This window comes from Gavialis gangeticus, unplaced genomic scaffold, assembly GCF_001723915.1.
Source record: "Gavialis gangeticus isolate Ggan-Ray unplaced genomic scaffold, GavGan_comp1, whole genome shotgun sequence".
In the NCBI taxonomy this organism is placed as follows: Eukaryota; Metazoa; Chordata; order Crocodylia; family Gavialidae; genus Gavialis; species Gavialis gangeticus.
Genome location: NW_017729022.1, coordinates 146,080,543 through 146,098,885, shown reverse-complemented (window position 1 = coordinate 146,098,885; position 18,343 = coordinate 146,080,543). Strand labels below are relative to the sequence as shown.

At 38.9% G+C, this 18,343-nt stretch overlaps 1 protein-coding gene across 29 annotated transcripts in view; it reads right to left on the bottom strand.

The window, feature by feature from the left end:
- NRXN1 (neurexin 1) overlaps window positions 1–18,343 on the bottom strand; it is a 1,443,145-nt gene that overhangs the window by 768,931 nt on the left and 655,871 nt on the right. For all 29 annotated transcript variants that reach the window (XM_019516265.1, XM_019516266.1, XM_019516286.1 and 26 more), the window contains one exon: window positions 6,923–7,306. In XM_019516265.1, coding sequence (XP_019371810.1) covers window positions 6,923–7,306 — 384 coding nt within the window. The remainder of the gene's footprint in view (window positions 1–6,922; window positions 7,307–18,343) is intronic.

Below are 18,343 nucleotides of genomic sequence, written 5' to 3'. Positions count from 1 at the left end.
TGTTGTTTTTGTTTTTGTCTGTAATTACATCTTGACCACTTTAGATGTCTGCAGCATGTTATCAGAATACAAATGGCAAGTCACTGATATGGCACTGAGAGTCAATTATAGGTATCTCTGGATCAGCATAAACAAAGACAGCCATAGCATAAATAAAAAGATTTCAAGCTGTTTTGAATATTTTTTAAAAAGAATATAGTCACAGTTTTAAAAACTTCAAAATGAATGAAGTGTTCAGGAGTCTCATAAGGAAAGTCTGTTCAATCAAGCTTCTCTTTTTTTCCAAATAGCGTATGAAATTATTTTGAGTTTTGCTGCATTACTTACAGGGGAAAGAATGATAGTGGGTTCTCTCAGGTGCCATTTTGTTATGGTCTGTGTACCTGTCTCAGCTGGGGTTAACTGTGCATAAATGGCAGAAGTGCTCTCTTGTACTATTATTTTATTTAGAGGGGTAGACAGTGAAACTTTTCTCTAAATCCACCACCCCCCTCCACTATCTTTTTCACTATTTCATTGCATGTTTGGGGGAAAAAGAGCATGTCAACTCTCTGGCTAGGGGCAGACATAAACTGGTTTAAGTGATCAGAAATTGGTTTAAACCTGTAACAGAACAGACATTCAGTGCACATAAACCAGTTTGAAAATGGCTGAAACCAGTTTGAAATCAACCTGGTTGAATGTAGTATCAGACTTAACTGATTTGGGTCAAACTGGTTTATGCAATGTCTGTCCCAGACCCCATCCTGGTTTAACTTAAGCCAGAGCCCCCCTGAATCCTTGCTCCAGAGAGCTAGGCTGGCCCAGCCCCTCTGCTCCCTAGCTGGAGGTCTGGCAGACACAGCAGGAACAGCAGCAGGGATTCCTCCCTCCCCTCTCCTACAGCACAGACCATAGCCAGCATGTGGTATGCTAGCTAATGCTCAGAGGTGTCTGTGTAAGGCAGACAGCACAGTGCCTACTCAAGGATTTTTGGAGCTAATCAACAGGTTAGCTGGTAATGTTCCTCCATTCCTTCCTTAGAAAAAGTTGTTTAAGAAGAAATTGAACTAATGAGAGAGGCTTTTGCTTTCTTGATGGGGTGCTAAATGCTCTGTTATCAAGTCCCTGCTGTCTCCCTTACTGGTCAGGAGCAGTAAGAGGGGGAAACCCCTCTCTAATCAGAATGTCCTGCTGGGGCCTGGCCATGCTTCCTCTCAGCTCAGCACTGCGGAGGGGAAGGTTGCTGTAGTACCCTCCAGCTTCTAGCCTGAGTCACTGCAAGGATGTGCCTGCATTTTTTCAGTCCGGAGGGTATGTCTGTGTGGTTACAAACCACTTCAGATTAAACTAACGCCAGATTAGACTAACCTGCAAAGATTGAATCAATTCAGACTCATGCTTTTTGAATGTCTGTCTGCAGTCTCTGTGTCCACAGCTCACAAACTCAGCAGAACTGGAGAGAAGAATATGCTATGTACATCCTCAAAGAGATGGCACTTCTTTAAGAAAGTAAGCATGCTATATGTTGGCATGATTTTATGGCTCAGCAAGAGGGAGCTCATGGGAGATATGATGTACACTCAAATTTACTGCAGACTGTAAGCAGGCTGTAAGCAAAGCACAGAAGAAGTTAGGAGTATCGGCTTCAGAAGGCCAGTGGATAGAAAACAATGGATACGATGGTTACAAATCACCAAAACAAAGATGAAAGAGATCTCATAAACAAGTCCCTCCACTGAGTAAGAAGGTTGCAGTGTCTGATGCAATAGGATGTAAATGATGTTACCTAAAGATGTTTGAGTATTTGGTAAAAACTAGAATGTGGATACTGATAACATAAGTTGTTTTGATCATTGTATAAAAGGGGCGCCGGAAACTCTGAATACGTTGCACTGATCTACGAGCCATGCTTTCTGCTGGTGCCCTATTCAACAAATAAACCTGGATAGCACCATGCCTAAATGGGCCGTGATGTTAGTGTCTAGAATTGTCTGTGAACAATAACCAACTCCCCCCAATTCCTTGTCGTTAAGAAATGAAGCCTGTGATCTCTTTGTTACAACTAACTATGTCACTAGAAGCAGCTGTACTATAATATCACCTGTGGCATTCTAAAAAATGCTCACTAACCATACAAACTAAGAAAGCCTAATGTAACTGGTGCTGCTTTGTCTGTGACCACATCCAATGGCATAGGCCATTATTTGAGGGGGGGAGGGTGGCCTAAGATGGTGACATGTGGAAAGTTGTATGCATTTTAGGTGACAACCCTCTTCCCAAGGGGGACCAGGCCCCCACATACTCAGCACCTCTTCCTCATGGAGTCTGACATTGCCTCCCATGACAGCCCCTGCTCCTGTGTGCCATGTCCTGAAAATGAGGGTAAACAGCCAGTTTAGAGAGTCCCTGTGTATATGCTTCTGTTTTCATGGTCTCTCCTTGGGCAGACTTTGTGGTAGTTACATCGCCATACTTCTGGGATCTGGTGCATAGCAGACCAGAGTGTATGGGAGCGATGCACTTTTCAGCAGTATTCCTAGGCTCATGATGGAGGCAACATAGAAAGGCCCTGTGTGTTTGTGCAATACTTAGGACAGTAGGGTCCTGAACTTGTTTTGGATCTCTAGGCACTACTGTAATAAAACAAATAACAAGGAGTAATCTTTGTTAATCTTACCATAGAAAAATAATGAAAAATGTGCACATATCTCCTACCCAGCAATTACACATTGAACTCCAAGATTCCTGTACATGTGTGCAAAAGAACAAAATTTGTCTCCAGTATTTCTTATTTCCAGACCTCTAACTACTAGAGATTCTGATCACTGAAACACTTGAATGACTTAACTGTCAAGAGTAGTCCCAGTGGCTTCAGTGTGTCACCTCCATGATGTGCATATAAGTATCTGTGGGTGTATTTTTAGTACTTTTCTCCTTTTTAAATATTTTTTACCATAATCTACATAACTGAATACAATAGCTTCATGTTCTGCCATTTAAGGGGCTTCTTCTGATAAAAAAGAGACTTGCAATGACATGGTCTAATAGGTTTAAACATGATGGAAAGATTGGTTATGCTGAATATTAATGTTCTTTTCTTTAGAAAGTAAGTTGCAAAGGAAAAATGCAAAACCCTAGAATGAAGGGACCTCTGTTCATAGTCTCAAACAATGCTTGACCTGTAAGTAGTTATTCAATGAAATATGAGTGAAAGCTGAAATGATTAATCAACATTAGGGTAAATATTTAATGAATAGGGACAACATTCTGACACCTTTCTTCACTTTACTTCAGTGGGACTGCTTTGAGAAGTAAGGTATGAAGAGGTCGGGAAGGATAAATCTGATCATTTTTGAATGGATCAGAGATAACACTATTTAAAAGGAAATGTGGCTTTCCATATAGTTCATAACTGTTCAGTTGGAAATTTTTATTTTTTATGTCCAGAGATAGTTCATACAGAAAAATATTCATCTCTATCCCCCCCACCCCAAAATGGCAATTGATTCAGCTGCTTGCTGTTTTTCCCTCATCATTATATTCAATAAAGTTGTTCTTGGGCATAGTTTCTTATTGTCCAGTCAAAAGTATATACCTGTGAAAGGCTTTGCTGAGAAGTCACATATTGTGATCCACAGTGAAAACTGGAGATGAAGCCAAATTAGGTTGCTGTGACATCTGTCCCTCCATCTGCTATTATTTCCATAAACAACTTAAGCCAGTCCACAAAATATACCAATATTTTCTTTACATATAAATCAAGAATGGCTTGCAGCAGTAGAATAAGCACAGCAAGCCCAATTTCTGCACATACACAGAACAATATCAACTTTAAATAGGCTAGAATAAGATAAGTTGGCAATTGGGCCCTATAATTTTTTTTAGTGCCTTAACTGACCAGGTCTGGGTATTGTATTATAAAATGTGATGTATAGGAATAGATTATTTCTTTATGAGCAATAGAATTGTCAGGTAAAGAACTCTTCACAGCAAACAAATATTAGCATCATTAAGGGGAATGACAAGCCATTGTTTATAGCAGATATCCTAATCACTTAACATACAATTACAGATCCCAGTTGTTTAATCTCAAATATTTTATTCTAACATGATTTCCCTGTTTGTAAATCTGAATTATTCACTGAAGTGAACAAGCTCCTATTTTACTTTAATTACTTACAACAATTATAATTGTGTTGTTCATATCACTTAATACAATAGTTTATCAGTTAGTGCACATGGGCAGTAGTTATAATAACTTTGTGTAGTGAGATGCCAACACTCTTGCTTTAAGCATCCCAAAAGCTATAATCATATTAATGCATGACCACTTGGAATATTACTGGAAGGAGAACTGCTTTCAGTGCAGTTTTCTCTGGATAGGGAAACCCGAGGGTAGGAAATGATCCTGCACTGACTGAATGAGCACAGAAATCTCTCCTGGACAAGAGCCAAATACTATTGTGAAGAAGCTTGTAACAATACCATAATACCATCACTCCCAGTAGGAGACATTATACGTGCTAGGAAATTATGTCCTAAATTGGAAAGTAGTTAGAAAATATACAGCGGCAAAGAATAATGGGAGACTTAAAGGAGTCTGTACAAAATATTGTGACCTGTCAAATAGGTTTATGATTAATTGTTACAACAAAGTTTGCTTTTAAATTCTCCTTTTCATATTTGCTGACTTTTTTTTTATTTGCCTCTAATGATTGTATGAAAAGATTTCTTAGCACTTTCTGACTTGGAAAGAGAAGTCCTATTTTATTTCTGCCATATGTAATAGCGGAATTTTGCCACAGGGTGGTACACCATGCATATTTAACTGAAGGTTTTTGTAATTCTTCAGACAGTTTGATTATGCCCTCTGCCAGCTTCACTCCACCAGCAACAGAATAATCAGAAGACATCAGAATAACTAGCCTCCACCCAAAGGGCTTAAAATCTTTAATATATATATATGAAATCTTTAATATACTGATGAAAGGGTCAAATTTATAGAGATAAATGGAACCCTGAGGAACTTCCATTGCTTGTACTAAATGTAAATAATTAGCATATACATGAAGACCTGAGATAGATAGATAGATAGACAGATAGATGGATATCGATATATATCTATATATGGATATCTGTCTATCTCAGGTCTTCATGTATATGCTAATTATTTACATTTAGTACAAGCAATGGAAGTTCCTCAGGGTTCCATTTATCTCTATAAATTTGACCCTTTCATCAGTTTTCTTTTTAAAGTATAAAATCTCTAGGTTTTGCCTAGTAAAATGAATTGAACTAGACAGAAATAACTTTAGCTGCCAGCCAATAAACTTGAAGATTAAGTTCTGGCTAGAAGCCAAATATACTGTATGTCAATTGCAATATAAGATTTTACAAATAAGACTTCTGACATTTGAACATTTCCTGTCCAAACAGGATGAAGATAACATTTTGATCTTCTAATAAACTGATGTCCTGGTTTTTAAGTCCTAGTGTAACAAATATGGTATAGCTAGTTCCTGAGACATAATAACAAATGGGCTGGATCTTTTTTACTACTTTAACAAAAATTACAGTAGGGATAATATTATAATATACAAATAAAGGTTCCTAACAAAAAAAAGAAAACAGAGAAGTTGGTTTAAATTTAAATGACTAAAATAAAGGAACTGACCATTGGCAACTTTAATAAATCATTGTAAATTTTTGGTAGCTAAGTCTTAAACGCAGAGAAGTAGAAACATCTTTAATGATCCTGTTTCATGTTGATTTAAATATAACAGTACTGTAACTTTTTATAAGCAATAGTAAAATGGACTATTAAATATTCAATTTTATTTTACTTTAAAGCATATTAGAGGAAGAAAAAATATGTATTAGTATAAGAGGAGATCATATATGGAACTCAGAAAAGTGCCAAATTCATATCAATGCCAGAACTGAAATGTGAGACTCTTATCACTGAGATGTTACCATCTATACAGGTTCCTAAAGTGTCAATGAAACCAGTTGTTCATTATATAATTTATTTTTAGTTTTAATTTTTTTTGTTAAATTACAAATGTACTTTCCCACTCAAATATTTCCCTGCTTAATTTTTTCAATTAAATAGGTTAGTTATTATGTGATTTGACACGTCTCCACAGACAGGGGGGATATTCATTAACCTAGGGCATAAATTATTTTACTACTTAACATGATCTCTAACTGTATTTGCTGACCTGTTAAAGATTGAGTTTAAATTCCTGGGGCCTGAGTTCCTAAGACTTTTGGTTATGAGGAAAAATCCTGTCATGACTGCTAAGATTTCACTGCTGAGTTCCATGACTGAAGTCCTGGCAAGAGCAAGTTTTTTGTAATTACAGCGATTATACTGGTGGAAGATCAGGCCTTAGTTTAAAATCAAAGGCTGCATCTACACATGACCCAGACTGTGGACTTGGTACTGTGCAGTCCCAGCAGCGCAGTTATTTTTAGTTGCTACTTTGCCATAGCGATGAGCTATGGCAATGTAGCTTGTTGCTATGGCAATATAGCATCTTGTATAGACATGCCCACTCAGTGGTGAATTCAGATTTCACAGATGCACATTTTGGTAAATTAATGACAAAAGGAATTTGTGATATTATCACACAGCTCTTCACAGCTCAGTAGTGTAAAAAAAATAAATCAGAGATTTCCAAATGCCAAAAAAGAAAAGGAAAAGGGCAGGTAGGCTCTTAACTCATATCCATAGCGAATAAAAGGACAATTGCACCTTTTAAAGGTCATTCCAATTTAGTTTTGTGCCAATCTAAAATCAGTGGATGTAGGGTGAGAATCAGACCAAAAAGGTTTTTTGTTTGTTTGTTTGTAGTACAACATTTGATGTAGGACTTGTAGTGTTTAATCACCATGCATGTTTCTACAAGGTACAAATGAGCAGTCTCTTGAAACCTACCTCTCTCACATGATCTGCCAAGGTATCCTGTACCAGAACAATCACAGACATATCTGTTCCACCCATCCCTGCATACGCCATTGTTTTTGCACGGGTTGCTAAGGCATGGTTTGGCAGTTTCTCTTGAACATGAAGGCTTCACTCCAGCAGTGCTCTGAATTTCAGCCATTTGTCGAATATCTTTGCTTTGACCATCAATAAACAAATCCCTAATGCAGCCAACGTATCCATAATTGAGGAGTGCTGTCCACACCTCTGTTGGAAAGACCAGGCCAGCTTTATTTTCTGGTAAGCCCCCAAGATACAAGTCATCATCTAGGTCTAGGATTTCACTTTCTCCAGGTGCATTGTAAGGTGTACGCAGAGTATTCACAGAAATGGTACCTTGGAAGAAACAACAAAAATGTAAGATTTTCAAGAGAATTTGGACATCATTGCTTTATTCCCTTATTTTCTGAATACAACATTAATTTATTGCCAAGTACCTCACATATAAAAGCCCTGGAAGTTGTATTTGTACATTTTAAAATCAGAAAAGGACACACAAGTTATTTCGTATTATAATAAAACTTAAACTCTCTCAGGAAGTATATGATGTAGAAATATTTCCATACAACACTGCATGCTGTTAAATGCAGGAAAACCAAAATCTACTTAAGTGATTAGAGGCAGGGAAAAAAAGTATTATTCACTGCAAAAAAGAAACGTATTCCAGTGTAATCTACAGAAGCTCTCTGCACTATCCTCTAGGTGGCTCAAGATCCCAAGCAAGGCATTCTGCTGACAATGAACGCTCCAAGACAAAGCACAATATTTTTGGGTTGGAGCCAAAGATACAGGGCTTTGAAAGACTCCCATTGGTTTCAGTGGGTTTTAGATCAGACTGTTTGTGAGGAAGGAAAGTACTCTCATCAGCTGCCAGGCAGCCAATCATTAAAAAGATAGTGATGTTCTCCCACAGAGAAAAATCAATGCCGCTGACATTTACTTCTAAATGTGTGCACGTTACACAGAGGAGACAGAAGGAAAATAAAACTTACAGAAATCAGAAACATTTATTTACTTTTTCTTCCAGTTATAAACAGCAACAAACCTGAAATGTTAGATCTACTAGTTGGGCAAGAAGCCTCTGAAAAGCTTCAGATGCTTTGTACAAACATAGGTTAGATGAACAAATGTGAGGACACTCTACCCTCCAAATGTTTTTTAAAGCAAGGAGAGCCTAGTTAAAGAACGTGAATGTAAAGAATCATACCACCTACATGTGCCACTGAAGACAGTCCAAATGATGAAGTAAGATCATTTTTAAAAATGTGTTTTTAGATATAATTGTGTAAGCATGCAGATTTTAATATGATTCCATCTTCACATTCAAATAAGGGCAGAAAAGGGGATAATCTGTAAAGTCCTTTAACATACCAAAGTATTAGAATAAAATACCAGCCACATTACATGATACAAGATACAGTACCATGATTTATGCTGGGTAAGATCTTGAAAGACTATCAAAGAAAACCGGACACTTAAAGATCACATGCATGCTGACATCCAGACGTATGAGAGACACTGTTCACAGCATCATCAAAATGCACAGAAGCCATAACAATGATTATATATTGAGAAAAAATAATTCAACAATGTAATAGCTCCCCAAGGAATGCCATGTGGAAAGGATGTTCTCAGGATTTTTCAAGCACCTACATTCAACTGTGGTTTTCAAACTGAAGCAAAGATGGGTCACACAAAGATGTTTAAACACAGACATTTTGTTATATGAATATCAGATTAAAATAAAGGTAATATGCCTTAAAAACCTAGGCATTTGTATTGTTCCTCTGATATCCTATTACCTGTACTATTCAGGAGTTTATACTACACGATCACGTTAGTCCTGCCTGGCCTAAGCTCTATGGAAAAATGACCACTTTAACAGGTCACAATTTGGTCTGACCAAATACTCTGCTGTCTGACACCTTAAAAGTGTTTGTGGTGTGATATTTTGCCACTCCTGTTAGGCAGAATCCTGTAGGAGCCATTTTTTGTTTTGGTTTTTTTTTTGGGCGGGGGGGAGGAAGAGTGGGCTAGATAACATGCAAAAACAATCCTCCTACTTTTAAAGAGGACTCAAAAAAGAGAAAATTAGGCATGTGGCTTTTTGCATCTTTACAATTTTGTATAAAAATGGCTGAAAGTTGTATGTAAGTCAGTTTCTTTAACACCTCTTTGTGCACATCTACATGCGAATTTAAGACACTTTAGCCCGATTTAAGGCACATTAAGGGCATGTGTCTACATATGAGCACCCTTAATGTGCCTTAAAAATGGTGATTTTAGGCTGTTGGTACCTAAATGTGATACCTGCATATGCAGATATCAAATTTAGCACAAACAGCTAAACTGCATTAATGAACATGTAGATGCACTAATGCGCATTAACACAGTATGTGTCCATTGCCTTGGGACTAACTTTAGTCCCAAGTCAGTCCACACACCCTCATTAGGCAAATGCACATTATGTTTAGGTGCATGTAAAAGCACATGTAGACATGGCCATAGAGGACTATTTTGCTGCAGGTTAGAGGGCTCTCTAGAATATAATCAGAGCAGGAGTTTCAATTCCTAGCGGAAGGAGCTGTGTATACTGAAAGTTTAACTAGGCCCTTTTTTCCAATCCAAGCCCCAACTTCTTCAAATTGAGAATCCAAAAGATGTTTGACTAATTTGATATTTAAATACCTCTGTTGCTACTTTGATTCTTGACCACACAGAATTTCCATTAAAGCTATTTTCAAAGTCAGGAATTCTGACTCTCAGGCTACTTGCTAAAGACCTGAAAGTAGGTACTCAGGTATAAAAATCTGGCCACAGTTTTTAATAATCAGCTGCATCAATAAAACAATACCTATATAACTGAATTTAGACATTAAGAGGATTAATTAATTAATTAAGAGGATTAATTAAGAGGATCCCTCAACAATTAGAGTATAAATATGGAAAATTATAAATTTGGTACAATTTTCCATGTCTAGAATACAATTTTAGGAGGTATGTCTTAAATTCTTCCCCCATCCTCCCCACTGCAGTGGGGTAAGATACAAAAGAATACAAGTAGTTTCCCATACTACTTGTCCCCCTCCTTCCTGTCCTGCCTTTCCCCCTCCATTGTTGCCTGCTCGCTGTGCCACCTCCCTTCCTGCTGCTGCCATTCACCTCAACTCACAATTTTGGCTGTGGCTCGGATACTGCTCTGGCTTGGGGCAGGAAGCATGGAGCATGTGCTGCCTTTAGCGCCAGCCCAACCACACAGCAGTTGTTACAGTGGTGTTACTGGCAGCCCCAGACCTGGAACTAGGGCCAGAGCTACCACTGCTCCTGTGTGCTGGGGGTTGGGGGAGGTGTGGAGGAAACCAGAGGCTGCAGGGGACAGTTGGTGAGGGGTGGGTTGCATCTGCTACCCCCTCCCTGCTTATACTCAAATCTATAATGAGGGCCTTTTCCCCATGCTGACTAGGGGAAAATATACAATACTTGTGATATGCAAAATGAGTTCATGGCCTATACCAGTTACAACTGAACAGCTTCTGACTTATGTTGTACAAACAGCAGAATTTTAGGTAGCTTTTAAAGGAAGGTCTGGGATTGATTGGACCTAGAAAATGACCCTTTTAATATAGCTTCCCTATTTAAATTTCATGCTTTTATGCTCTTCCCAGTACTGTACCCATTCTATTTTGTCTCTGGGGTGGGCCATTTATCACCTTCTGCAGGAACACAGTATGAACCCACATTTACACAAGACCATAAAATGGTCCAAAGAATATTTTTTTCTGTTACCCTGTGTATCTTCCTCCACAAGTCTGTTTAATCAATTTATGTTTAATTAAATCTAATTAAACTGCATAATTAAATGTAACAAAATCACATATCCCAGGACTTTATTTTACTATTCCCCCTATATTTTGACATCCTGTGTTATTTCTATAGCATATTAAATTACAGAGATAACATTTACTTTATTCATAGGCTTCACTATGGTGCTCTTTCCCATCTTATCTCGTACATCCCACACACATTAACAAAGCTGCCAACTCTTACAATATTTTCATGAGTTCAGTATGCTATCCTGAAACGGCAGCTATCTAGCAAGATGGAGTGAGTGCCACCCTAAAAAAATGCAGGTGGAGGTGAAAAAAAATGTGAAAAGAGCCAGTGTTCAATGAAGCATCTCAAAGTAAATAGCAAAGCACCATACTTCTTGTACTATAACCCTAGGATGCATCATGTTTTGCTTTAAATTCTGGAAACTAAATGATGTTTGATGAATATGCCAGTTTCTAGGATAACTAGAACTGGAAGGAGGGGAAAATTCCTAAAAATGCAGCTTCCTTTTTCATAGAAACTTTTCAAAATTTCAGTTCTAGTCTCTGTTTCAGATTTGACCCAGGACAGAAAGACCGCACATCTGAATCCTAGAAGATAGTTATTTACATGTTTTTGAGGTTCTTCTATCGCATACCATGTTTTTGGTTTTCAGACTGCCCATATATATTTCCAGAATTGGAGCAAGGGGTTCTTCAACCACATAATCAATATGCTATAGTACATCTGAATAATTTTCACCCTGGGATACAAACAGATATCATTTTTGCCAAGGAAGCAGAGCAAAAATATACAACAAGAATAAAAAGAAAAAAAACCTATTTAGATAGGAAAGGCATGTGGTAGGGTATACATGTATCACATTAGGCCTGGGAAGGAAATAATTTGATTGTTTTAGGGAAAGAGGAGTTCACATCAACCTCAAACCAACCATGCTTCCCACCAGAATTGTCAAGCTCAGGGGATGGCCATCTAGTAGGGCTGTGTGAAGCTTTGGGTGCTCATTCAATTTGGAGGATGTTCAGCCCAGTTCCACAGCTGAATCTCCAAATCTGAATTGAATCAGGAGACCAATAAAAAGGTTCAAATTGATTTGAAGCTCATGGCAGATGCCCCCCATGCAGTGTGGGTCAGTGTGGGGCAGCAGGGATCATCCCCCCACCCCTGCCTGGCAGCAGCCGGTGAATGTGGGTTTTGTTTTTTTTTAAGAGTCAGGATCTGGGACTGGGTGGGGCAGCCATGTAGGACGTTGGGCTAGGAGAGTGGGTGGTGGGTGGGGGTCGTGGCAGAGCCCCGCATGCATTATGAGGCAGTAGAGAGCAGCAGTGATCACTCCCCCACCTGGCAGCAGCTGTTGGGTGCGGGGCTCCTTTTTTTAAAGAGCCGGGATGCTGGGGCGGGCAGGGCAGCCATTGACAGGGCTGGGAGAGTGGGCAGGGGATGGGGCCTGTTTGATTCAGAGATTTACCCGATTCAGCAGTGGCCAAATCTCCAAATCAGATTCAGCTGAATCAATTCAGGACAGTGATTCGAATCACCGAATCAAATCACTGTCCCCCGAATTGGCCAAAACCAAAGTGACTACTAGCTGCTCTGCACAGGCCTATCATATAGCTGTATCAAATAATATAAGGTAAAGACAAAGAAAGAGATTCACAAGGTGGTCTCAAAAGGGGAAGCCTGGAAAGGAGGTCTCAAAGGGAAAATGTTTTTGCACAGTATGAGAACTACAAGCTTAGCTTGTGAAATCTCTGAGGTCTCATTTTTGCTCTCTGTTTATGCAGAGCCTAGAAAAATTGGATCTTAGTACATGACTAGGGCTCCTGCAGTACTGGATACTGCAGTACTACTACTACTACTATCATTATTATTACAACAGTGACAACAACAGCAGCAATAATGCAGCCAATTTGTGAGATAATGCAATCCCCTCTGGGAAAAGGAGGCTTCTTTTACATAATATTTGACCACTCCATTGTTAGAAAAAAAATTCTAGCTCTTCTTGCAAAAAAGGGAACGCCTGGGAGCAACTGCTTATAAACACTTGTTTGAACTCTGGGTTATGTGAGAGAAAAGGAAAAGCCTAGTTAAAGACTGGTACTTTCAGGGTTTGACTGGTCTCAGACCAATGAATCTTGATTACCTGATGTAACTTGAAAATCTAAATAAAATACTATTTGTTTTCCCAACATCACCATCCGTCAGGCTTCTGCTATGACCTATTGAATTTTGTTTGACCTTCATCATCTCAGGTGCCATATAAAACCAACTAAGATCAGAAGTTGGACCTTTTGTACTAATTTAGAGAAAAACAACCAAACCTGAAAACTACTTGTCTGAGTGGAAAGGTTCATAGGGTCACTGAGATTGTTTATACTTTGAATGCAACCAATACCTCAAATAGTTATTTCAATCAAAATGTGTAAGTGTGGCGATTCAAGAGTGGTGTGTGCGTAAAAAGCCCAAACAACCATACTTGCAGTGGATATTTAGAAAGTACTACTTACAGTGAAACAGTGATTACACTAAACCTCTAATTATGTGCTCTGGAGAGATCTGTATGCTTTCCTCCCTACAATTTCTAGTGTTTAAACTAGAAGTTTGACTTTAATTCAAATTCTCAATGCCTTCTTATCCTTTAAATGCTGCCTTACCCATGAAAAACTGCTGATACAATCTGCTTTACGGTGCTGTACACAACTGGAAGTTGACAAGAATAATAAGTCTTCTCTCTGCTTTCTCTGAGTAATGACGATTTCGAATAGATGAATGGCAGGTGTTTTGAAAAATCCTTGTAAGGTTATCCTTGAATATGCCAAATGGCTTAACATAAACTTAAACAACATTCAGGTTTCACAAAACAGTTATTAACCCAGCCTTAATGTGTTGCAGGACGCTTTGCAGGTCTGTAGCTGTTTTGTGGTTTTTCTCCCTCTTTCCTTTACTGCAAAGTTGGCAGTATTGTAGTGGCAGAACCACCAAACATTTCCCTCAGGTACGTGTTAATGAGCCTCTTCAATCATATTCATTATCTCAGCAATTTAGTTTTCATAAGTCTGTTTATCAGGAAGTAAGACATTCATGCACAGACATATTTCTAAACCTTGCCTCATCAGTTGTGATCAGTTAAACACAGAGATTGTAACCGCAGCTGCTTCAGCTATGTTGATTTCTATGTTTACCCTATTTAATCTATAAAGTTACAGTGATGATGTGAAGTCTTATAGCCATTTATTGGCAGGCATAAAAAAACCTAAGAAAAAATAGCATGTTCTTTCTCCTAGCTTGCTAGATTGAAGGCTATCTTGTAGTTTGAAAACAGCAGTGGGAAGTAGGGTTAGCAAGCCAGTCAACTGACTAGTCAAATATTGACAATTGACTGGTCAGTTGATTGCATATTTTTGCCTGGTTAAAGCTTATGGCAATTTTACCAAAAAACCCTACAGTTTTCATAGTTTTTTTGATAGACATATAATTTTTGACACATTTCATAATGGAAAATGTGTGCTTTTTCAGTGTATTACCTGGACCTACTGGCAATTTTAATAATTTTTTTTATCACTATTTGACTGGTCAATTGACTTAACGTTATTTGACTGGTTAAATACCCAACCCTAATGGAAAGGCCAGCTAACAAAAAGGTGACCGTTGTTGCTGCTGCTGATTAGAATGCATATACACTCTGGCTGAAAAGGTTAAAATGTGCATGCCATAGCTGCATAGCTACCCTTTTCAAACAATCCTGTAAAGAGAAGGGGGACCACCTCAGTTAAGTCATAATGTCTCACAGGTTATACAGAGGAACTAGTCCCTGGTGAAAAAATACATAGAGAGAGGTATACTAAGGAAGGGAGTTAGCTGCTTCATTCCATATACCTGAAACAAAACAGCAGAGACAGATCCCCAGAGAAGAGGGTATGCCCTGTTTGATAACCAATTATTGCTTAGTTAAGAACAGCACTTTCAAATCACTGGAATGCAACTCTTCCTCATATGTATACATCTGAATGCCAGCGACCAGTTGCCTGGATCATGCTGAATGTGCTACTTTTGCTGCTTAAGCATGTTACAGGAGCAAGGTTATAAGAGTGGTGTTTGTTCAGAACCAAACAGAACTATGCACTAGGTCCACAGGCAGGCAACGAGACATCTGGGCCTTATGGGTGAGGCAAATTTGTACTGTCATGGCAGGAGAGGCTTGGCTTGGTACCATGAAAGATTTGTCACACCTACACGGGTTCACACAACCACAAGATTTGTGAATTATTTGAAATAGGGAAGATTCAAAAGAACCCACCAAAGATATCATTCTAAGTACCCAAGATATTTAGAACTTACTAGGAGAAATGTTTCCCAATATGGGAAAAGAGATAGACAACTTTTGGTACTAGAAAAAGAACTGTTAATTTGGGAATCAAGGTGGAAGTAGAGTGGAGGCATGAAGCTCATTTCACTTCTCTTGCTGGACATGTTCAGCGCAGACACTTATTTTGTAGTGATCCCAATTCCTTGATAAGCCACAATTGAAATTGTACTTAAGGGGAAGCATCCCCTAAAGCAGATGGGGAATGGGGTTAAGGGTATTATACAACATGTCTCATCAGTGCTGAAACAGCCTCTTTTCCCCACCTCTATAATGCAATGTGTTGTGGGGTGCAGGGTTGATTGCAACTTTCCACCAGGTAGAAATAATTAAAGAAGGACTCATGACCTGCACTGACCCCAGTTATTACTGGATAATCCCTAGACAGTCCTTTAATATAGTTGCTGCCTAATTAAAGTAAATTCTTCACATCTGTTCTTTTTTTTTTAATTCCCTATGTGCTTGGGACAAAGCAGATCACTGCTTCTGCAGTACAAGGTGGATGTTCCTTCTGGCTGAGAATCAGGAAGTGAGCAAAGACTAGAAAATATATTGAGGTACTTGCTGATCCAACCAATACTGAAGTCAAGGAAAATAGCAAAGATCCTTGAAAAATGTCATAGCTTTCTATTAGCAGTGGGCACCACTACACTGGATTTAAGGCTATAAAAATGAAAAGGAAAAGGTTGCATAAAATAGATTATTTAAGCTACTTATTCAAGAACAAGGAAGGCCCTTCTTTTTTGCCAGGAATTTAGGAAGTGTTGTTAGCAAGGATGGGCAACCCTTATATAATATCTGCAAAGGCTCACTTGGCTGCATGCTGAGTGAGTAAGCTGTTCCTAAGAAATTTGCAAGAAAGGTGGCAAAAAGTTTGCAGAGGGTGCAATTGCTTTCCCAGGCAGGAGGGTATGCTGTGCACAGTGCATGATTTTTATTGGAACATTTGAACTGTGACTAAAGTCCCCATTGCAAACCAAGGGTTCTGATTGGCTGCTATTGAGCCATAAACAAGCTGAGTGAGGGAAGAGAGGAACAGAGAAACTGGAGGAAAGCAAAGCCAACCTGGAGAGAGGGGCAGGGACTCAGCCCCATCGTTCCCCACCTCCACCCCATCAGGCAGAGGGAAGAGCTGAGGCTTGCCAGGGAGCAGACATCAGAACAGAGGAGAGCCTGAGTTATCGAGGAGAAGCTGATTTCCCACCTGGGTTGGAGCTATGCAGGGGCACAAGTACCCAGGGAAAGAGTGGGGAGAGGTTAGTAAGCTGGCTGGGAGCTGGGAGAAGTTGCCTGGTCAGAGACCTGCAGAGGCAAGTCCTCTGTTTGAGCTGGAAAAGCTCATGCTGCAGGAACAGAGACCTGCAGAGGGAATCCCCTGTCTCCATGTGGAGGTGCTGGGGCAGAGAGACAGCCTGGGGCGGGAGCAGACTGTGTGAATCCCAAATCTGCATGGGTGTGTGAATGGACGCGTAACCCCTAGTCTTTGCAGGAGGTCTATTTTTCTGAAGGAAACTAAAGAAAAGAAGCCTATTACCTGCAGTGGCTGATTGGAGACTTGTTCTTTTCTGAGTTATCAAGGAAGACCTAAGAGTCCACTTTCCCTGGAGCAGTATAAGCCTCACTTCCACCATATAGTGGATCATAGTTAAAGCTGTGTTGCCATTTATTTTTATGGGAAGGGGATTGTGACCAGAGGGAAATCAACCTGGGTTATGGGATGGAAACTGTTTTAGAGGGCTATCACCAGGTATGTAATTACTGAGGTTGTTTGATGCAAGTGGGACCACCCGTGTGTTGGAATTATTCACCTAATATTGCAGTTGTAAATTTTATTCAAATTGTTGGTTTTATTATTAACTATATATATATATATTTCTTCTTTTGATTAATCATTTCTTTTCTGCATATAGTTGTATATAATCAAGAACCTAATGTGTTTATTGGACATGGACCAAATTCTTGGGTGGTGAGGGTGAGGGTGTCAGTAGACCTGCCTGAGGGATTTCCCAGGGCTACTGGCACCCTGAGGATCTGGAATCTGGCTTGCCAGGGTGTGTCGGCATGGATTACACTTACAAAGAGACATTTTTAGCTTCAGTTCAAATATGTATCCAACAGTCCAGATTCCAAGCAGCTGGAAAGCTCACAAGATCACACTCTTAAGGTTTTCTCCAGATAAATGGCCTGGGAAAGGTATTGCAAGTCACTGACTCAATATTTCCTCTGTATTTAAAATAGGACATAAATTTAAATATTAAAGATGGCAGCAGGAAGATGATATGATGGGTGTGAGATTATCTTGACTTCCCCTTTTTTAAGCTTTATAAAATACTCCTTGGGCTTAGAAACCTGACTGTCTGTGGTGTAAAACTTCAAATAGTGAAAGGTCTTTACTCAAATGAGATCCACTCCAGTGAAATCTGCAGTTGTCATGGGCAAGTGGTGTTGGACTTCATATTCAGACAGAAAATGCTCTCGTGGGAAGAATGAGATTGATGACTTAAATCATCATCTGTGGTCTTGAACGTTTGTTAAAGAAATAAGAGGGAAATGGCTCTCTCCATTAATGGGAAATATTAAATACTGGGATAATGATCTGGCTTCTTTCTAAAACTTTGGACCCTGTCTTATACTCCTTACATTTATTTGTGCTATACTTGTGAACTATAAGGGCAAAAATCAAACAGAATTTTCCTGTCTTGTTTTATTGTTCACTGCTTCATTTTTCCATTTCTTTTCTGTCATTATACACTATGTTCTGTCTGAATTTTGTGTAAACTGGTAGAATGCATAATCTTACTGTATGCTTTTAGTAAGACATAAGAATAAAATGATGTTATTTTATTTGTATATGCTTTGTATTGTCCATTTTATTTTAATGTTTTGGCAAAAACTGTAAATAAACTACTACTATTTCAGATCTTCACTGCTTACTGGTTTTGGCTGGAACAGGAGTACGACAAAAGGTGCCTATTCATAAGTTCCAATTCATCCATACTTACTCATATTGAGTAGCTAATATCAAGGAATTCTGCAAAGGATCACCAAAAATGAGTAAATGTAATAGAATCTAGCTCATGATATATTAAAATACTTTCTTTTCCACTTAAACAAAACAGAAACTTGCTGTGATCTGCTTTTTAACATGCTTATCGTATGTTTTTATTGGGTCAAATTTC